General features: G+C 42.8%; 1 protein-coding gene across 1 annotated transcript; it reads left to right on the top strand.

Annotated features, from left to right (window-relative positions):
- The first annotated feature begins 1311 nt into the window (after window positions 1–1311).
- On the top strand, window positions 1312–17601 carry naa15b (N-alpha-acetyltransferase 15, NatA auxiliary subunit b). The gene is made up of 20 exons (XM_020084095.2): window positions 1312–1599; window positions 5688–5772; window positions 5864–5968; window positions 6828–6985; window positions 7919–8053; window positions 8892–9045; window positions 9806–9925; window positions 10040–10135; window positions 10327–10433; window positions 10565–10637; window positions 10805–10974; window positions 11080–11232; window positions 11962–12090; window positions 13963–14176; window positions 14582–14775; window positions 14866–14974; window positions 15076–15174; window positions 15356–15499; window positions 15764–15861; window positions 15992–17601. Exons 1-20 carry the CDS (start codon window positions 1546–1548, stop codon window positions 16187–16189), a joined length of 2595 nt encoding a protein of 864 aa, XP_019939654.2. The 5' UTR covers window positions 1312–1545; the 3' UTR covers window positions 16190–17601.
- Window positions 17602–18879: the final 1278 nt, after the last annotated feature.

Here is an 18879-nt window from a genome sequence, read left to right as displayed (position 1 = left end):
AGAGACTGGACTGCTTTGCCAACACTGACACTGCACAGGAAGGTGTAGAGGAGGCTCTACTTCCTCCGGAGGCTGGCCTTCTTCAACATGTGCAGGAAACTTATGCTCATGACGGCACTGCCAGTGTCTTCCACTACACTGTGGTGTGCTGGAGAGGCACCTTTAATAAGAGGGACGCTCTGTGGCTGGACACGTTGGTGAGGAAAGCCGGCTCTTTGGTTGGCATGATGCTGAACTCAGTCATGAAAGTAACGGAGTGAAGGACACTGAACAAACTGTTTTGGTAGAGAAGTATGTTCAGTAGCAGACCTGCTCCTGAGGAAATATTTTGTCCCCCAGCTCATAAGACTCTTCAACATTTCCTATGGGCCAGGTGATGGGGAGTTGCACAATTGTTCACTTTGCTGTTATATATTTTCAGGTTTATATATTAGGGGGACTGGGTCAATATATTGTAAAAAAGAAAGAAAAAAAAGAGATACAAATATTAATAGTTTAAGATAAAACTATTAAAAAAACTTTTTTTTTTAATCAACTTGCGCTCAAAGAAGAATGTTTGATAACTGGCTTAGATCATTGTCCTCTGGGATCATGGGGGTCCTAAGTCTCTGGTACCATTATTTTGGGTCGGGACCTAAAAGTTTAGGTACCACTGTCGTGACACTCAAACTGCACATGCTCATTTAGACACTCCACTCGCCAATAAATTAATTTATTGAAACTTATTTTTTGTTCGTCTGATAATTATCGGAATTACACAAAAACCACTGGACGAAATTACCATGAAACTTGGGGGAAGAACTTGGTATGGGCCATGGAAGAACCCATTCAATTCTGGATTAGGTGGCAGATTTCTTTTCACTCTCTATACCATGGTGAGATAGGAGCATTTTTCCAACATTTAAAATATATTTAGGGCAGAAACACCAGATGACCCTAAGGTAAACAACTGAAGACACCTGCTAACATCTGCTGGTAGTTGGTAACTTCATTTGTGCAGCACACCTTCAGACACTCAAGGGACATTCACCATCTAGTCCTGTATTCTTTATCAGATGTTTTTGACTAATTAAAAAGGATTCATTTGTTTGAACATGATTGTGTGTCACCACAGCTGGTTTGAAAATCAATGTTATAACTTGTGTGAAACAGAAACCTGAAGCTTCCACGTAGTGCAACAAGCCTGTGTGGTATCTATTCACAGACATGAACAATAACCGTGTGTCCATGCAGACCAGGAGGACAGACATGCCATTAAAGACAACGGACTTCTTGTCTTTCCACGCGGGGAGGGACCTCTAACTCTGTCTTCTCAGCCCTGACATGTGTCGAGGTCTGCCGCCGCCATTTTGAACGGTTTCCTGGATTTCCGCCCCCACGTGAGGAGGAAGTTGAGTGCGCCGAGAAAACGGAGCAATCGAGCGGCTGAACCAGGCGGAATCAGGCGAGCCAGGGCCACCACTCAGCTCGACTCGTCTGGACTACCCGGGCTAACTTTAGCTACATGTGCTGAGGTCGAGGGGGAAACGGATCCCAACCGCAACGATGCCGACAGTTACTCTGCCGCCGAAAGAGAACGCTCTCTTCAAGAGGATTCTGGTGAGTGGGCCGCCGGGGAGCCGCGGAGCCGCAGCCCCGCTCACTGCAGGCGGGCGACGAGCCGAGAGGTCCGTCGGTGTTTCGCTCAGTGTCGGTGTAGCTGTCCGGCGTTAGCATTAGCCTTGGTTGGCTAGCAAAATGGCACCATTGAATGAGTTAGCTAGCCCGGCCCCGATATGCACTGTCACCGTAACGTCAAGCCACAGTGGTGGTTGACGAACTGTGGTTATTGCGACTGTGTTTTAATGTCACTGCTGTAATAAAACTTTAGTGCTGGTTTAAATAACCACAGCGGGCTAGTTAGCTTAGACGGGCCTCGTCGCTTGTCTAACACAACTTAGCGGTAACGCTAGCTCCCACGATGGCTATCAAGCTAGCTAGTGCAACAGTCGTGTTTGGGGTATACTCAGCGTCCCTCGCTGTTTGTTAATGTGAACGTGGTGGTACTCGCTCTGTTGTTAGCTGAATGCTAAGCATGTGTATCTAGCGGTTTGTATCTGCACGTTTGTTTTCACTTGGTCCATATTAACCTGCAACCCGAGCTCACAGACTGGCCATCTGACGTTAGCTAATCGGCTAACGCGAGCCGCACAGACGTCTCAGGTCCAGCAGACTGTAGGTTGCTGCCAGTGTTAATCTGTGTGTGTGCGGGACCTCGGCCTGCTCCCCCCCCCCCGGTCCGGGGGAGATCTCGCTAAACTGTCAGTGCATGTGTGGAAACCAGGGGTAGTTGGGGAAGCACCGGTGTGACCGTGTCAGCAAATCTGATCCGCTTCAGGCCTGCTCTGCTCTGGCAACTAGCAACCCACCCACCATCCATCCATCTCTCCCATGTGTTAGTCCCTGTGTCGCTCCGTGTTTGTTTGCTGCATGCACACACTTCACGTAGGTCAGCGGAAAGAGTAAATGTCGAAGGTTGGTTTAAATGTCGCTCCAATGTCTTTACAGTGGAACGGGAAGTGAGCTGTCCGTGAACTCAGTATAGTTAGGAGTGCATTGAAACAAGTCCCCCTCTCCTGCTTACATGTGCTGGTTGTTGGTGTGTGTTGTTAAACATCTCTGCATGTACCTCCTGTCGCACACTCCCGAGAGACTGCACATGTGGAATGTGGACAAAGATCTGCTTGTTGTCACTGACTGGTTCAGATAAACATTTGTTTTTGAAGGAATCTTGAATGTCAGGAGCTCTGCTGGGTGTGAGTGGGTGTTTATCAGCTCACTGGCACAGGACTGGCTTTCATCTGCTCCACCTGTGGCAGGGAAAACAGACCGGTGACTTCTGCCTGATCTTGAGAAGTTGGTCTGTATTTGCTGCATACCTCAGCAGGGCACTGCCTTTCAGCTGTTATCAGGAGTCACTGTTGAATAGTGTTTTCCAGAATTCACACTGCACTTTCACAGTTTACCCATAAATATAACTTGAATTATTGTATATTTCCTGTAGAACATTGTGCTGAATTTGTGCCAAAATTACAGAGCAATAAATTGGTCTATAAAGATGGAAATCTTTTGCATCGTTCAACATTGCAGGCAGGATGTAGATATGTAATAGTTTTATGATGTAATCTTTGTCCTATAAATCACATGAAACACTTCTACTTTAAAGCGAGGTGATCTTGTCTGGTCTTGTCTGTGCTTAAGGAGTCTGAAATATTTTCATCTGGTGGAGATTATTGTTGTGTGAATAACAATGCCCAAAATAAAATCCCTGCCATGAACCTCTCTGCAGCGGGAATGTGATAAGAGACTTGAAACAGGCTGTAGTTTGGATGGGACCACACCCCTCTTTTATTTTTTTGCTTTCCTAGACCGGGTGCCCAAATGCATTATTAGAAGTTGGCAGTTGTCCAACCTCCGCATGGCAGTGGAGTTGGAAGAGTTTCAATTTCGTTCTTTCAGGGAAAGGGGAGACACTTTTTCCTCAGTTTTAGCCCAACCTAATGTAGACATAAGACAAAACTATTGCTGCAGGGATAACTAACCAATCAGTTGGTGTGTATTGTCTTGGTGATAAGCCTGTATGAACATTATTATTTAAACTGGACTCAGATATCTTAGATATTTGATCTACATTACATGGGTCTCAAACACTTGTGACCATGAATGCCTCATCTTAGCTGAAACCCAACCACAACAGTCTTCCACATCATTGCCTTCCTTCCAACATGTCGTAAACTGGAAATCAGCGCCCTAGAGAAAGATTTGAAATGTTTTCCCTAAATCTAATGTTTGACCCTGTGTCTCGTTGCAGCGAGCCGGTGGCTTAGAGCCACCACTCTGACACACTCTCAGGGGGCTGAGTTATTTTGGGTGAGGCAGAGAACATGCTGGATAAGCACAGCTGGTGGTGTTAATGTTGCTAAATTTACATGAAATGTACGGTGCAGTGTGTGTGCCTGTAGTAGCATCGGTATGCTTGCATAATGCATGTGCGACTCTTTTGACTGAAATCTGTTGTCTTTGCTGACACAACATTTCTATTGGTGTCTGTCAGATTATGTTATAGAAAGTCTGAAATGTACTTCTATAAACTTTAACGTAACTCAGACATCAGTTTTTAAAGTCTTGTGTGTTATAGGTTATGAACTTGAGTTTTTCAAGTATTATATATATATATTATTATTAGTAGACCTTATGCATCTTGACGGCATATCTTTACATGTTATTGACAAGGAAGCCACAGATCATCTGCTCAAGACATTACGAAAGTGAAGAAAAGGCATACCTTCATTTACAGTTGTTTTCTTTGTTTTTCCATGGTGGAATGAAGATTTATTACTCAAGAATCAATGCAAAGCTGAGGCATTGTTCACGCTTGTCAATGTGTAGATCATAGAATAAATCAGGGCAATTATGTGCTGCCCTGATGTAAATATTTACACTTCTTCACAAACTATTTAGTGTTGTAGTTTGTTATAATTCCTTCTAGTTTTGATTCCTGCTGGAACGAAATGGCTGTTCATAAATCGGAAGGCTGTCCCATTGATACAGATACAGCTGGCTATGTGCGTCTCTCAGTGTGTATCCACATGCTCATTACACCACTGAGCAGATGGTCATCTAACACATGCAACTGTTTTGCACCAGCATGTACAATTTTGCTGCACATTGCCTTCATATGTACACTTCACCTAGAGTGCTGTATATACATAAACCAACTGACAGGACGAAGGACATGTTTCCTGTGTCCTCCAGCCACGTGTCTCAGTGAATGGTGTGATCCTTCACTTGGCTCAGCAGTGAATTACTTTTCATAAGCGACCTTGGCTCCTGCATGTTAAGTTGACATCATCTTTTTTTTTCACCATTAGTGAAGTCAGTGGTGTCACAAGGGAAGGCCATCTGCCACCTTAACTCGCTCTCTCTCTCACACACACACACACACACACACACACACACACACACACACACACACACACACACACACACACACACACACACTAACACAGTATCTCCCATGACTCTCGGTCATCAGCTTAAAAAGAGTGGTGGTGTTGATTCACTATTTACTGTGCATACCTAAATATAACTTTAGGAGAAAATACTGGTAATCTCATAAACTTTGATCTCTGAGGTAGTTTAATATTTTGTGTCTTTTATACTAATAGTAATGTTTAACATGAATCTAGGTTATGTGCAATATTATTTATTAATCAATATATATTTGGTTATGTGCATCTTATTTAATATTTGTATGAATAGTTATTGTAATCTGCAGTGTTTGACTATCACAGTGATAACTTTAATCTAGTTTGGATTAAACATGATAAATTGAGTGAAGGGTCAGGACCTGTAGTACTGATTTTTAATTTCTGGGCTTGGGTCTGTCAAAGGTCAAGGACACAGCATTGCATTAAAGCTTTTTTAAGTTTGTTTAATTTCCATGCCTGTGTTCCACCGGTGTGGATCACAAAAAGTGGAATAAAGACGTGCGTCATTTTCTCAATTTGAGCATGTAAGTGGATCCTGCTGAAGGGAGCTTGTTGGTATAAGTCAAGACTGTGAACTCCAAAATGAGTGTTACACTTATTTCTCTCTGAATCATCCCTCTTGGACTAATATCATTTGTCTCTCCTTCCCTTTGACAGCGATGTTACGAACACAAACAGTACAGAAACGGGCTCAAGTTCTGCAAACAAATCCTGTCCAACCCCAAGTTTGCAGAGCATGGAGGTAAGCAGCAGAAGTTTGGATGTATAGAAAATGTATTCTTTTCATTCGCTGTATCCCTCACTGATTTGCGTTCCTGTGTCTTTTTTTCCAGAGACCCTGGCGATGAAGGGCTTGACCCTTAACTGTCTGGGGAAGAAGGAGGAGGCATACGACCTGGTGAGAAGAGGCCTGCGCAACGACCTCCGGAGCCACGTCTGTATCCTTGCACAGAGACGCATCATGTGTGTTGGTGAAGGAGAAATTCTCTAAGTTGTAGAAGTTGTTGTCTCTTCTCATTTTCTGCAGTGTCTTTTTGTAAAATCAGTGAACGCGTGTGTAATAGATTCCACAGGACCTTGAGCTGCTGCACGTTGTAGAGGAGCTCTTGTCTCCTTGCAGCACAGTCAGCATATTCTCCCTCTTCTGCTGTTCTTCTGTCTCTCTCTCTTACTCCTAGGCCAGAGAGAAATCTGTGCACATTTCCAGTCAATAACTGGTCTCTCAGCCTGAGCTCTGTCTAAAGTCAAACTACAGTATCTCTGAGCATACACACTGCTGAGTCTGTCATGTGCAGTTGTAACATTAGAATTTATTTATGTTTTTGGTCATATTTGATCAGTGAAATTTGTCATCAGTGAATTTATGATAGAAGTCCATTTGTTTGTCTCTGTAATCGGCCATTGTAATAATTGTGATAGCTTCATCATTCGCTTACCATTTTCTTATGTCTCACCCTGCCTCAATTTTCCATTTATCTTGAAGATGAAGTTAAATCAAAATCTGTTGGCTGTGTCCACAATCTTTTATGTCTCGATATACTTTCTTACACTGTTGGGGTGTAGTTTAGCAGTTTGTTAAACTTAATTAAATTGTTTGTTTTAAGAATGATTTGTAGTCTCTAAAGAATGGTTATTGTTGATACTGTACTTAATTTTCTCTTGGGGTTCAATACACAATCAACAGTGAACTTGACACAACCTTATTGACATGACTTCATTTCTAATATTAGTTTGATGACATCAGATTGTATGGACTGCCTTTGTGTGTGTTGTTCCTTAACTTCCTGTGCGTCCCAGGCTGGCACGTTTACGGCCTACTGCAGCGCTCGGATAAGAAGTACGATGAGGCCATCAAGTGTTACCGCAACGCTCTGAAGTGGGACAAGGACAACCTGCAGATCCTGCGAGACCTGTCCCTGCTTCAGATCCAGATGCGAGACCTGGAGGGCTACAGGGTGAGCACTGACCGAGGGTCTCTGAATGAATGTGTTGGATTTGGATGGTTAATACATCTGTGGTTTCCTTAAGGTTGCTTTAAGCAAGAAAATGAGAGGCCACAGCACATTATCAGCCATAGAGGGACACCTCTAGATCCTAAAACCCACCTGTGAAAAGTAGATTTTACAAATATGGCAACTTTCCTTTTTAATACAAGAACAAAACAGATTGTGACTGAAGAACTTTCCTGAATTCACACACTCCCATCTGTCGCTGTGCCTGGTCCAGGACGCAGTATGGCTCTGATCTGGAAGGGATGCAGATATCAGGTTTCAGTCAGTCATCACAATTTAGAACAGGTCTCTTGGGACACCGCTTGTGATTTAGATGCTTACTTAGAGTGAGGTGCAGAACAGCAACATGAAAGTCTGGTTGAAAGGATTAAAGATATGGATGAGAAAGGGAGGGGTTCTGAGTCACAGTGTATTAGACTAGCAATATTCTGGAGTCAGTACCATGAATCAGCAAAACCGCTTCTCTCCACCTTGTGCTGCCAACCATTGCCCCACTTTCCCCTGTTTGTCTGCCCAGCTACACAACACATTTTCAGTCCTTTGGGCTACATATGAGAGAGGTGTCACACAGAAAGGACAGGAGCAAAGTTTAATCATTTCTAACAACATTGGCACATCAGTGCAGTAAGACTGGGGGTGGTGGTGTTAAAGTAGATCATTTTTGGGGAATCATTTTCAGAAAACTGGGACTTCACTTTCCCCACATCTCGCACTGGTAATACTAGATAGCACTGTGACTCACAAAACTATTACTATATCAAAAACGACCTTGTCTGAGAATAAAAGGTGATTAACAATGATGCATTTTGAGCAACCCTAGTAGTTTCTGATGTTCAGCATGGCTAAACGACGAATCTGTTTTCATCCTTTCCATAGGAGACACGGTACCAGCTGTTGCAGCTGCGTCCAGCCCAACGGGCTTCCTGGATTGGTTACGCCATCGCCTATCACCTCCTGGAAGACTACGAGATGGCTGCAAAGATTATTGAGGAGTTCAGGAAAACACAACAGGTTAGACACAATCAGGGTTTAGCACATAGAATAGGTGAATGTCCTTTTCATCCTTCAGGTTGGGGCCATAAATATTGAGTATGTTGCAGACACACTGCAGTGTAAGATGAGTAACAGAACTGCTCACATTTCTTGTTTTGTTGTAGGTGTCTGATTTTATAGTTCGCTGTGGCCAGTCAGTTTTCCTCTTGAATATGGGTGTGCATTGCTCTCCGCCACAGCCGAGCTCTGGCTCACTCTCTCTTTTCTCTGGTGTGACCCTGATAAGACCAGTGGGCTTCCTGCCTTTGTCACATCTGCGTAACACAACAAGCTTGTGTGACAAGGCAAATGCACGTCTTCTCAGAAGAATTATGCAGAATTTCCTGAACAGAAAAAACACCCAGTAGCTCCAGTAATTTCTCAGTTTGTCTCATACACAGTGTTAATGACTCTAAAGCCACAGTCAGACATTCAAGCCTTTATATTAATCTAATGGCAATTTAATATTTTGGGCTTTCAAGAAGTAATCATCCCTTATAAATGCATCCTTCATGCCACCACAGTATTAATCTGACCAACGTCTGTTTATGTATTTTAATGGTAATTTTTGTCAACTGTGTGGAGGATCAATTTATCTAGAAAAACACACAGCATGACTGAACTCAAGACCAAAACAAATACACCCCTCCCTTCCTAGCTCCCCCTCCCACATTCATGCACACTTGTTGCCAAGGTGAACCATTGAACTCAACAAGTTAGAATTAGCCACCACAGATATTAGCAAATGGGAAAATGCAATACTCACAATACATTTGATTTACAGAACTCTGTTAACACGTTTGTGTTGTCTGTCCAGACCTCTCCAGACAAAGTGGACTACGAGTATAGCGAGCTGCTTCTGTACCAGAACCAGGTGCTGAGGGAAGCTGGTCTGTACAAGGAGGCACTCGAGCACCTGTCCAACTATGAGAAGCAGATCTGTGACAAACTGGCAGTGGAGGAGACACGAGGTGGGTCACTGTGCTTCACTAATTAATAGTATATAATAATTAAAAGGTCAACATGGCTCTGGTGTTTTTTTAATCACATAGACCATAGAAAGTGTAGTTACATCAGTATACATATGTTTACCCTCTAAAAGACCCTTGAATATTATTTAAAGTCCAGTGTGTAAGGTGTAGATGGCAATCAACTGAATACCCAACCTCCCCCTTTCCTGCGTGGAGGGGAACCTGCTGTGACCTTCAGGTAATGTCAACATGTGAAGGGCCCTTTTAGAGCCATTGTTTGATTAATCCATTCTGGGCTACTGTTGGTAAGTGGGCCAGATCCTAATGTAGACATAAAGGGCTGATTTCAAGGTAACAAAACCAAGTGGATTCCTAGTTTCAGGTGATTATACACAATTGAAAACATAATTAATGATATTATATTTAATATTTCCCTAAATCTTACACACTGGACCTTGTGAAGGTCAAGTAAATGGCTTAACTTTACCTTTTCTACATGATGTGAGATATATTTACCTTCTTCTCTGCACCAGTTTACACCAGTAGAGTGTTGACACTTCAGATTGTTCATTTTAGTTCTGAGCATCTGTACTAGAGGATTCATAATCACCACTCACATTCTCACCACTTGCACACATGCATACAGAAACACCTCTGAAATTAAAAACCTCAGAGCACTGCATAAATAACACAACGACAAACAAACAAAGACTAGTTTCAAGTGTGCTGTGACACTAGAGCTCTTTTCTTGCTTCTGTAGGAGAGTTGCTGTTGAAGTTGGAGCGTCTGGAAGAAGCAACAGAAGTTTACCGTCGACTGCAGGATAGGAACCCAGAAAACTGGTCCTACTACCGTGGCCTGGAGAATGCTTTGAAACCTGGTATGATACATTACTCTTTCTCAAATCATCTTTTCCTCACTGACTATTGAAATTTCCTTTTGAATAAACAAGCCACACCTGTCAACACCAAGCTGAATTTTCATGTTTTTTCAGGCAGCGTAGAGGAGAGACAGAAGATCTATGAGGAAGCCTGGGAGAAGTTTCCGAAAGGACTGGTTCCTCGCCGGCTGCCGCTCAACTTTCTCTCAGGTGTGACTAATATTACATCTCTCTTAGCTAAACCTCAGTTAAAATTTCACACCATATGGTCAGAAATTAACCCCAAACTAGAAGCTGTATATTCCTTACAACTTTTTTATTTATCCATTGAGCATACATGAAGTCATATGAACCAAGCATAAAGTTTGCAATCCTCTCCCTCTCACCCTGTTTGTCTGCAGGAGAGAAGTTCAGAGAGTGTTTGGACAGGTATCTGAGGATGAACTTCAGCAAAGGGTGTCCGCCCGTCTTCACCACGCTCAAATCACTGTACAATGACAAAGAAAAGGTGACAGCACTGCTGCTAACGATGTGTTGGTCGCACTTCACATAAAGCCATCTTATAAAATGCACTGAAGTGCAATGGTTCTAGTCTAACAGATATGAAGCAACTTAACTTTGTCATCTTTCTCTTTGCAGGTGTCAATAATAGAGGAGTTGGTTGTCAGCTTTGAAACCTCATTAAAAAGCTGTAGAATGTTCAGCCCGAACGGTGAGGAGAAAATATCAAAGTCAGAGTGATGACCCAATGATATTCAGTGTATATGTATTGTAATGTATATTTGAAATTCCTGAACAAACTATTATCAGTTAATCTGTTGTAGTCTTTTTTACAAGGTTAGAGACAAACTTGAAGAGAATATGTTTGCACTGTTGCAGATGATGGAAAGGAGGAGCCACCAACAACTTTACTCTGGGTGCAGTACTTCCTTGCACAGCACTATGACATGATTGGTCAGCAGACACTGTCGTTAGAATACATCAACGCAGCCATCGAGAGCACACCGACGCTCATCGAACTCTTCCTTATCAAAGCCAAGATTTACAAGGTAACACATCCTGCACATTTGTGTGTTTGTTTACTGTTGCATTTGTAACTGAGAAACGTTTCTGGCTTGAGTCACAACTGTCGTGTTGACCTTTCCCTCCCACAGCATGCTGGCAACATCAAAGAGGCCGCTCAGTGGATGGACGAGGCCCAGGCTCTTGATACCGCTGACAGATTCATCAACTCCAAGTGTGCCAAGTACATGCTGAAGGCTGGCATGATCAAAGAGGCTGAGGAAATGTGTTCCAAGTTCACACGGGTGAGAAAAACTACACAAAAGTACACACTGACAGCTGACAAGCCGAGGAAGACGTCTGAAAACAAAAGTTAGGGATTTACTTGAGCTCAGAAGGAGTTAAAGAAACCTTGAGTCTCATGGTCCTTTCAAAAAAATATCCCTTATATTCTGCTTAAAGGGATAGTTCACCAAATAAAAAATATTCACTCATTATCTACCCACCACTTTGCCGATGGAGGGGTGGGTGAAGTGTTTGAGTCCACAAAAGACTTTAGGAGTCTCAGGGGTAAACAGTGTTGCAGCCCTCCGATATCCTCCTCGAAGCCGCGTTCACGTTCTCAGACACATCAGAAAACAGCAGAGCTCTCGCTAGCATCGCTACTTAAACATGCTTAAAACATGGTGTAAATTATGCGGTTTCAAGTTGAATATGAATGTCGGGGCTTGCAAACACTTGTATGAGACCACACGAGCAGTATGGAGGCAATCTATGTTTTTTTTTTTTTTCCTGGTTTTATTACATCTGAAGAAGAGGTCACCTTGGCTGAAACACTGTTTACCCCTGAGAAGAAGCTGTGTCTGCAAATAACTTTAATCAGTGTCAACCTGAGCAAGTCTGGTCAGGATTATCAACAGAACTCTAGAAATAATAATGGCTTGGTCACAAATGTCAAAATAATTAGTTGATATAATAATTTAACGACATAATTTACTGTGCTCATTGATATGTGTTGTTTTCACTTTATCTAGGAGGGAGCATCAGCAGTGGAGAATCTGAATGAGATGCAGTGTATGTGGTTCCAGACAGAGTGTGCACTCTCCTACAAGGGTATGAACAAGTTTGGGGAGGCTCTCAAGAAGTGCCATGAGATCGAAAGGGTGAGTCCTTCCCATCAGTCAAAGAATTTCAATATCATAAAAAAGTGTTTTTTATTATTTTATTGTTTTTATTGCACATAAAGTGAAATTTTTCAAGCCTTTTTTTTCTTTTAATTGTGATTATTACATCTTTGAGCTTATGCAAATAAAATATGTATCTCCAAAGATTTCCTAAGATTAGTCAAAGGATTTACATGGCAGAAATTTCCAACTTTTGAAAAGTATGTTCCAGAATGCACTCAATACTTGGGGCTCATTTAGCGCAAATTATTCCATCATTGTGACGTGGCTTGGACCCATGATTGTGGTTGCGTTTACTGAATGTAGACCAAGATACCAGGGTTCCTGCAGCTCCTTAAAAAGTCTTAAATCTAAATCAAGGAAATCAAGGTCTTCAATTGGCTGCAAAGTATTAAATTTGCAGGCGGTGCATTTAAAAGCTGATGGGACAATTGTCACACACACACTGTCCTACAGCAGCCTCTCTCTCCTCTGTCCTCATCCTTCTGGACCTTTCTGCTGCGTTTGACACTGTGAACCACCAGATCCTTATTTTGTCCCTTCAGGATCTGGGTATCTCTGCTCTCTCCCTTCTCACATCCTACCTCAAAGACCATACCTACCTTGTAACTTGGAGCGGATCTGTGTCAGAACCTTGTCCACTCACTACTGGGGTCCCTCAAGGTTCCAACCTGGGTCCCCTCCTTTTTTCCTTTATTCCCCTTTATTCCCCTTTACACCAACTCTCTTGGCTCTGTCATTCACTCACATGGCTTTTCCTACCACAGCTACGCAGATGACACCAAACTAATTGTCTCTTTTCCTCAGTCTGAAACACAGGGAGCAGCACGAATCTTTGCCTGTCTGACTGACATTTCTCAGTGGATGTCCACACACCACTTAAAAATCAACCTTGACAAGACCGAGCTACTTTTACTTACAAGGAAAGGCTCTCCAACCCATGACCGTACTATCACGACGACAACTCTGTGGTAGCCTCCACCCAGACCGCAAGGATCCTGGGTGTGACACTCAACAGCCAACTCTCCCTTATCGCCAACATTACTGCAACAACCCGATCATGTAGATACATGCTGCACAACATCAGGAGAATAAGTCCCCTTCTCACTCAGAAGGTAGTACAGGCTCTTGTCATCTCCACCTAGACTACTGCAACTCCTCCTGGCTAGTCAGCCAGCCACACTCACACTACACCGCTCCTCAGCTCCCTTCCCTGGTTACTAGTGGCTGCCCGTATCTGCTTCAAGACACTATTACTTGCGTACCGTGCTGCGAACAAATCGGGCCGAGTCTACAACCAGGACATGGGTAAACCTTACACCCCAACCTGTCCACTCAGCTATGCATCATCCGATTGACTTGCTGCTCCCTCATGGCAAGGAACATCTATCCACTTAACAAAATCACGACTGTTTAAAAGTCTACACATTTTCCGCCACAGGCTAAAAACACATCTCCTCTGACTACACCTTGGTTAAGAAGATGATAGTAAAAAAAAAAACATGGTCAACTCTGATGTTGAAAAAAAAAAACAAAGATTGATGTGTTACAACAATATTTTAATGGTATAATCTAACTAGTTATATTAAACAAAACCAAATAAACAAATGTTAAAATATTAAACACTAAAGAAAACCGTGAATAGCTCCAATAGTTACTCTCCCTTAATGTTGTTATTCCTATTAGGTTTATTAATATCTAAATACATTATCTTCCCCCATCAAATAAAATATCATGATATTCTGTAATTACACTTCATGTTGCAAGAGTCCTTACCCACTGATGTCAAATGTTTTATGTGCTGGTTATATCTTGTATGTTTCACAAGTGTCCTCCCTCCACTCTCACCAGCATTTTGTGGAGATCACAGATGACCAGTTTGATTTCCACACCTACTGCATGAGGAAGATGACGCTCCGCTCCTACGTGGACCTGCTGAAGCTAGAGGACGTGCTCCGCATGCATCCCTTCTACTACAAGGCAGCCATCTCTGCCATCCAGATCTACCTGAGCCTCCACGACAACCCCCTGACTGATGACAGCAAGGAGCTGCAGGCCGACACTGGTGAGAGGACAGAGTCAGATGTGTCTCTGTGTAGGCTGTAAAGTCAGATGTGGGGTTGGGTAGAACCAATATATTTTTCTTAACCAAAAACCCCACAAAATTACCTTTCTTCTGCTCCTTCATTGCTAAGGCTAATTGGAAAGTGAGATTTAATATTAAGTATTAACAGCTTACAGTAAACTTTATTTAATGTTTATGGTTCCTGTGAGCAGGGCAACTATTTCAGTACATGGCTTGTGCAACAAAATCTGCATTGTGATTTGGTCCGCTCGGAAACACAACACAATCATAGTCAAATTTGGATTTACGTTGGAACGTGACCTGAGCTCTTTGATCAGTTCCATGCTGTGTTGAATGCTCTGCTGGACAAAGAAAAGCATTAACGCTGTTCTTTCTTGTCTCCAGCGAACCTTTCGGACAAAGAGCTGAAGAAGCTCAGGAACAAGCAGCGGCGAGCCCAGAAGAAGGCCCAGCTGGAGGAGGAGAAGAAGAATGCAGAGAAGGAGAAGCAGCTGAAGAACCAGAAGAAGAAGAAGGAGGATGATGACGAGGAGATCGGAGGGCCCAAAGAGGAGCTTGTTCCTGAGAAACTGGTCAAGGTTTGTGTTTGAAGCCTTATGATCACTGAATCTGTTGAGGTCCCGTTGAAAGTTTCTCGATTTAAGTTATTGTCCTCATGGCTGTTACAGGTAGAAAACCCACTGGAAGAAGCAGTTAAGTTCCTGATGCCTCTCAAACACCTGGTGAAAGACAAAATTGACACACACCTACTGGCCTTTGAGATCTACTTCAGGAAAGGTTGGCACACACTCGCTCATTTTAATGTCACTTCACTGTCTTTCCTCGGTTTTCACTGTGTTGATAATATGTCCCTCACCTTACTTTTACTTTTCTTTCAGAAAAATATCTGTTGATGCTTCAGTCTGTGAAGGGAGCGCTGGCTATTGACCCTGATCACCCGTGGCTACACCAATGTTTAGTACGCTTCTTCAAAGGAGGTAAGACAGGGGTTGATATGTAGTAAATCTGCTGTTGGAAACTGTTTTTAACATTACTTTTTTTTATTATTTCTTACTTTTTCTAACTTATTACTCACTGCCTCCTCTTGTCTGTTTTCTACATTCCTCCCACCATTCTTTTCATCTCTCCATCGTTGTTTTCGTCCTCCCTCCTCTGTAGTCTCAGAGAGTAAGGAGCTGCCAGAGGTGGTCAGGACGGTGCTGAAGCAGGAGATCACCCGGCTGTTTGGAGACAGCAATGCTAAGAGCTTCAACCAGGCCTACCTCACCAAGCACTCCAACTCCATACCCCACCGACTGGCTGGTAAGCTACAAAAATGCACATAAAATGTCAACTTTGAACAATATACTGAAACAATTTAAAACATCTGAATTCTATTCTCAACACACAGTGTCTGATGGTTTTGTAAATTGTCGTCTTTTTCATTAAACTGATTGTTGGAGCCTGTCTATATCACAGATCTCTTCTACATTTTTCTATTCTGTCTCCATGATGCGCTGTTTGGTTCATGGGATTTTACATTTTAGACTTGGATTTCACACACTCACTCTTCTCTCCCTCCGGCAGCTGCTAAGATGATGGCGTATCTGGACTCGGCGACAGAAATGAAGGCAGCAGAGTTGGCCACTGCACTAGATGAGTCGCTCAACAACAGAACCATACAGGTTTGTATTCATGGAAGTGAATAAGATGACAAGAAGGAAATAAAGAATGGACTATTGAGGAAATCAGCCCCCTGAATAAGAAGGGTTTTTTTTTTCTTAATTTCTGTCCTTTCCCCCCCCCCCCCTTCAGATCTGTACGGAAGCACTGGAGTGTCTTCGGAGTGGCATCCTAGGCGACTGTGGAGAGAGTGTTGAGGAGTACCGTGCCGAGTGTCACAAGCTTTACCCCTACACGTTAGCTTTCATGCCCCCTGGATACGAGGAGAACACCAAGATCACCAATGGAGACGTTTCCACGGAAACAGAGGAGATAGCCAACGAGATGTGAGCCCAACAGAACAACAGCGGTTGAGAAAAGGAATTGGGCCCAGCACAGAGTCTTGTGGTACGCCTGGCAGCCATTTTGTAAAGCCAAACATGGGAAGCGAAAAATGGGTGTTCCTCTTTGGCTCATCTTAATTGGCTCTGACCTGGCATGGCTAGGCTCTCTCCCACGTGGTGAAAATCAGGACTGTGTGAGTGTATGTGTGTGTTTGTTGAGGGCGCGTGTGTGTGGTTGTGTGTGTGTGTATGTGTGGTTGTGTCATTTTGTGGGAAAGCAGGGGGGGGGGAAAGAGGGAGAAAACAGAATGGTCATTTTTCTTTTTTAATTGAGCTGACAACAATGCTGAATATCCAAACAAATAATAGTTAATGGCAAACTGTGACACAGACTGTCGGTTTCCTCAGTAACGGGGATGGCAACCAATCGAGTTTGACTCAGCGCTGCTTCAACACACTTCCGTCACATACCGTGTTCCCCTTGTTTTAAAAGAAGAGCTCATTTAAATTAAAATAGGGCACAAGCGTCACGGGGGACGAGGGACTGAGGCAAGTGGATCTGATCCCTGACAGATGTGCAGGAGTCTGAGCAGAAGGACTTACTGAGGACCTGACGTAGACACAGAGGACATCAAATGGCCACAGGTGTATCTGTATCTGCTGTGACGCTCCAGTAAACCACAGACCTACAAGTAGCAGAGCAGCGGAGTGTGTAAGGAAGGCCACAGCATGGAGAGAGAGAGAGTCCTCGCATGAACAGTTTTCTGGTCAGACTGTGCTTCCTTCACTGTTCCTGCTTCAACACAGGATTATCTAATCCTTTGTCTGTTTATTACGGAGCAACTTGTAGCACAAAAAGAGAAACTGTAAAGGTCTTGTGCTCCATTTCAAATACACTGCTACTCTTAACCTTTGTAAGTAGTTCTGAGAGAGTCGGATAGATCTAAGCAATACCATAGACACCTCCCTGTCATTAATGGATCAATGAAGCTCATCATGGGTGATGTTTATCTCAACATCTGGTTGATTTGGTTCCACTGAGCCTCCTGGCAGAGTCACTTGAGTTGCTGCTGTCGTCACTAGTGGAAATGGTTTAATCTGCATGAACACAGACTGACAAAATCGACGTGGAATCGAGCCTCCAGTGAATCTTACTTCAGAGGGCTCTAAAGGTCAGGGTTCAGCATCAAAGCCTGCTGCCCGACAGGGACACAAGTGAACATGTTACAAGGCGAGAAAAAGAAAAGCCTCTAAGCATCTGGAATTTATTTTACTTCTTCTGTTCTCTCTTTTTTTCCCCTCCAATAATCTCTTTTCTTCCCCTTTTTCCTCTAATTTGGGATCTAATGTGAAAGAGGAAATCTGAGATGGTGATGTATGATATCTCTGGAATTTTGTATTAAAACCAAACAAAAGAAACCGTTGTGTAGCCTCTGTTCCCCTCACTGAGCTGCAGTGTTCCAGGGTCAGTGACAGAGACTTGTCGTGGCTCAGTTCAGACCCGCAGCATTTCGATTGAGGCTCATCACACAGTTGGTCCTCAGATGTAGCCACTGTATATAAAATGCAGTTTAATGATTCATATGTTTTGTATTAATAACCGACTCAAAGACAGAGCAGAACTCAACCTCAGCTGATTTATTATTTTTCTCCAAGTTTCTAATATATAAAAAACTACAGTTGACTCGTTAGTTATCATGGTGTAAATTATTTTGATATTTTTGTTTTTGCTATTCTAGGATAAAGACAAAGATCACTTGTGTGACAAAACCAATTTAGCATTTTACTGCTCTCTTGTATCTTCCACCAACAGGACTTTTCGTAACTTTTTTTTCTGAGGCCCATATTTTAAAACTAATTTTGTGTCATTGCAGAGTACATGCATGACCTGAAAAACACATGCTCCTTCAATATTTCACTCACATTTCAGAATGACGTCTACTGGCCTGTTGAACCTGATCTTTAATAATTCTCATAGTCTAACTGAGTCTGAGGATTAGAGTAAAGGTTCTTTTTTTTTTATTTAAACCAGAATTGTACTAACCAGCTTTGATCTGTTGTCATCTGTTCAGACTGGGTTTCCTGCTCTCATGTTTTGTGTCTACACTGGCGAACATCCCAAAATGTCATTAACAATAAAAATCCACTTGTGGATCATTGTTCCAACAGGTGTTCATCCTTTGTCAGAAACTATTGTCCACATGTGCACAGAAGCTTTGTATATTAGCTGAAATGAAGACAACGCACACTGAAGCAGAAATCTGTCTTGTGAAATACGGAGGAGGTGATTTTCTAGGAGACACTGCTGTAGTGCAAGTCCACCAGCAGGGCGCAGCACCGTGCTGTGTCCCCTCAGGAACAAAATAGAAAACTGAACCAGACTGAAGCCAGGAAGTCAAATGTAGTCCTTGGCAAATTGGTGAAGAGTTGGTCCCTAAATGAATCTGTTCACAGCTTTGTAAAGTTGTAATCAGCATGAGGCTCACTACAGAGAACAGTGTTTGAGTCCTATGTGCCTTCATGTTCTTGTAAGGTCGTTTCTCCCCATTTGTGAACTTGTACTGATTTCGATGTTTTCATTTGCTCTGATGTCTAAATGTGGGGGAAACATGGAGGCTGTAAAACAACGTTTTGTATGTGTGTGTTTAGTGTTTCAACAACTTGACACCTCTACAATATTTACACAAAAATGTAAAA

Source organism: Paralichthys olivaceus, chromosome 8 (genome assembly GCF_024713975.1).
Source record: "Paralichthys olivaceus isolate ysfri-2021 chromosome 8, ASM2471397v2, whole genome shotgun sequence".
Classification (NCBI taxonomy): domain Eukaryota; kingdom Metazoa; phylum Chordata; class Actinopteri; order Pleuronectiformes; family Paralichthyidae; genus Paralichthys; species Paralichthys olivaceus.
Note: the sequence above shows the minus strand (reverse complement) of the source record. Positions and strands in the feature narration are given on the sequence as shown.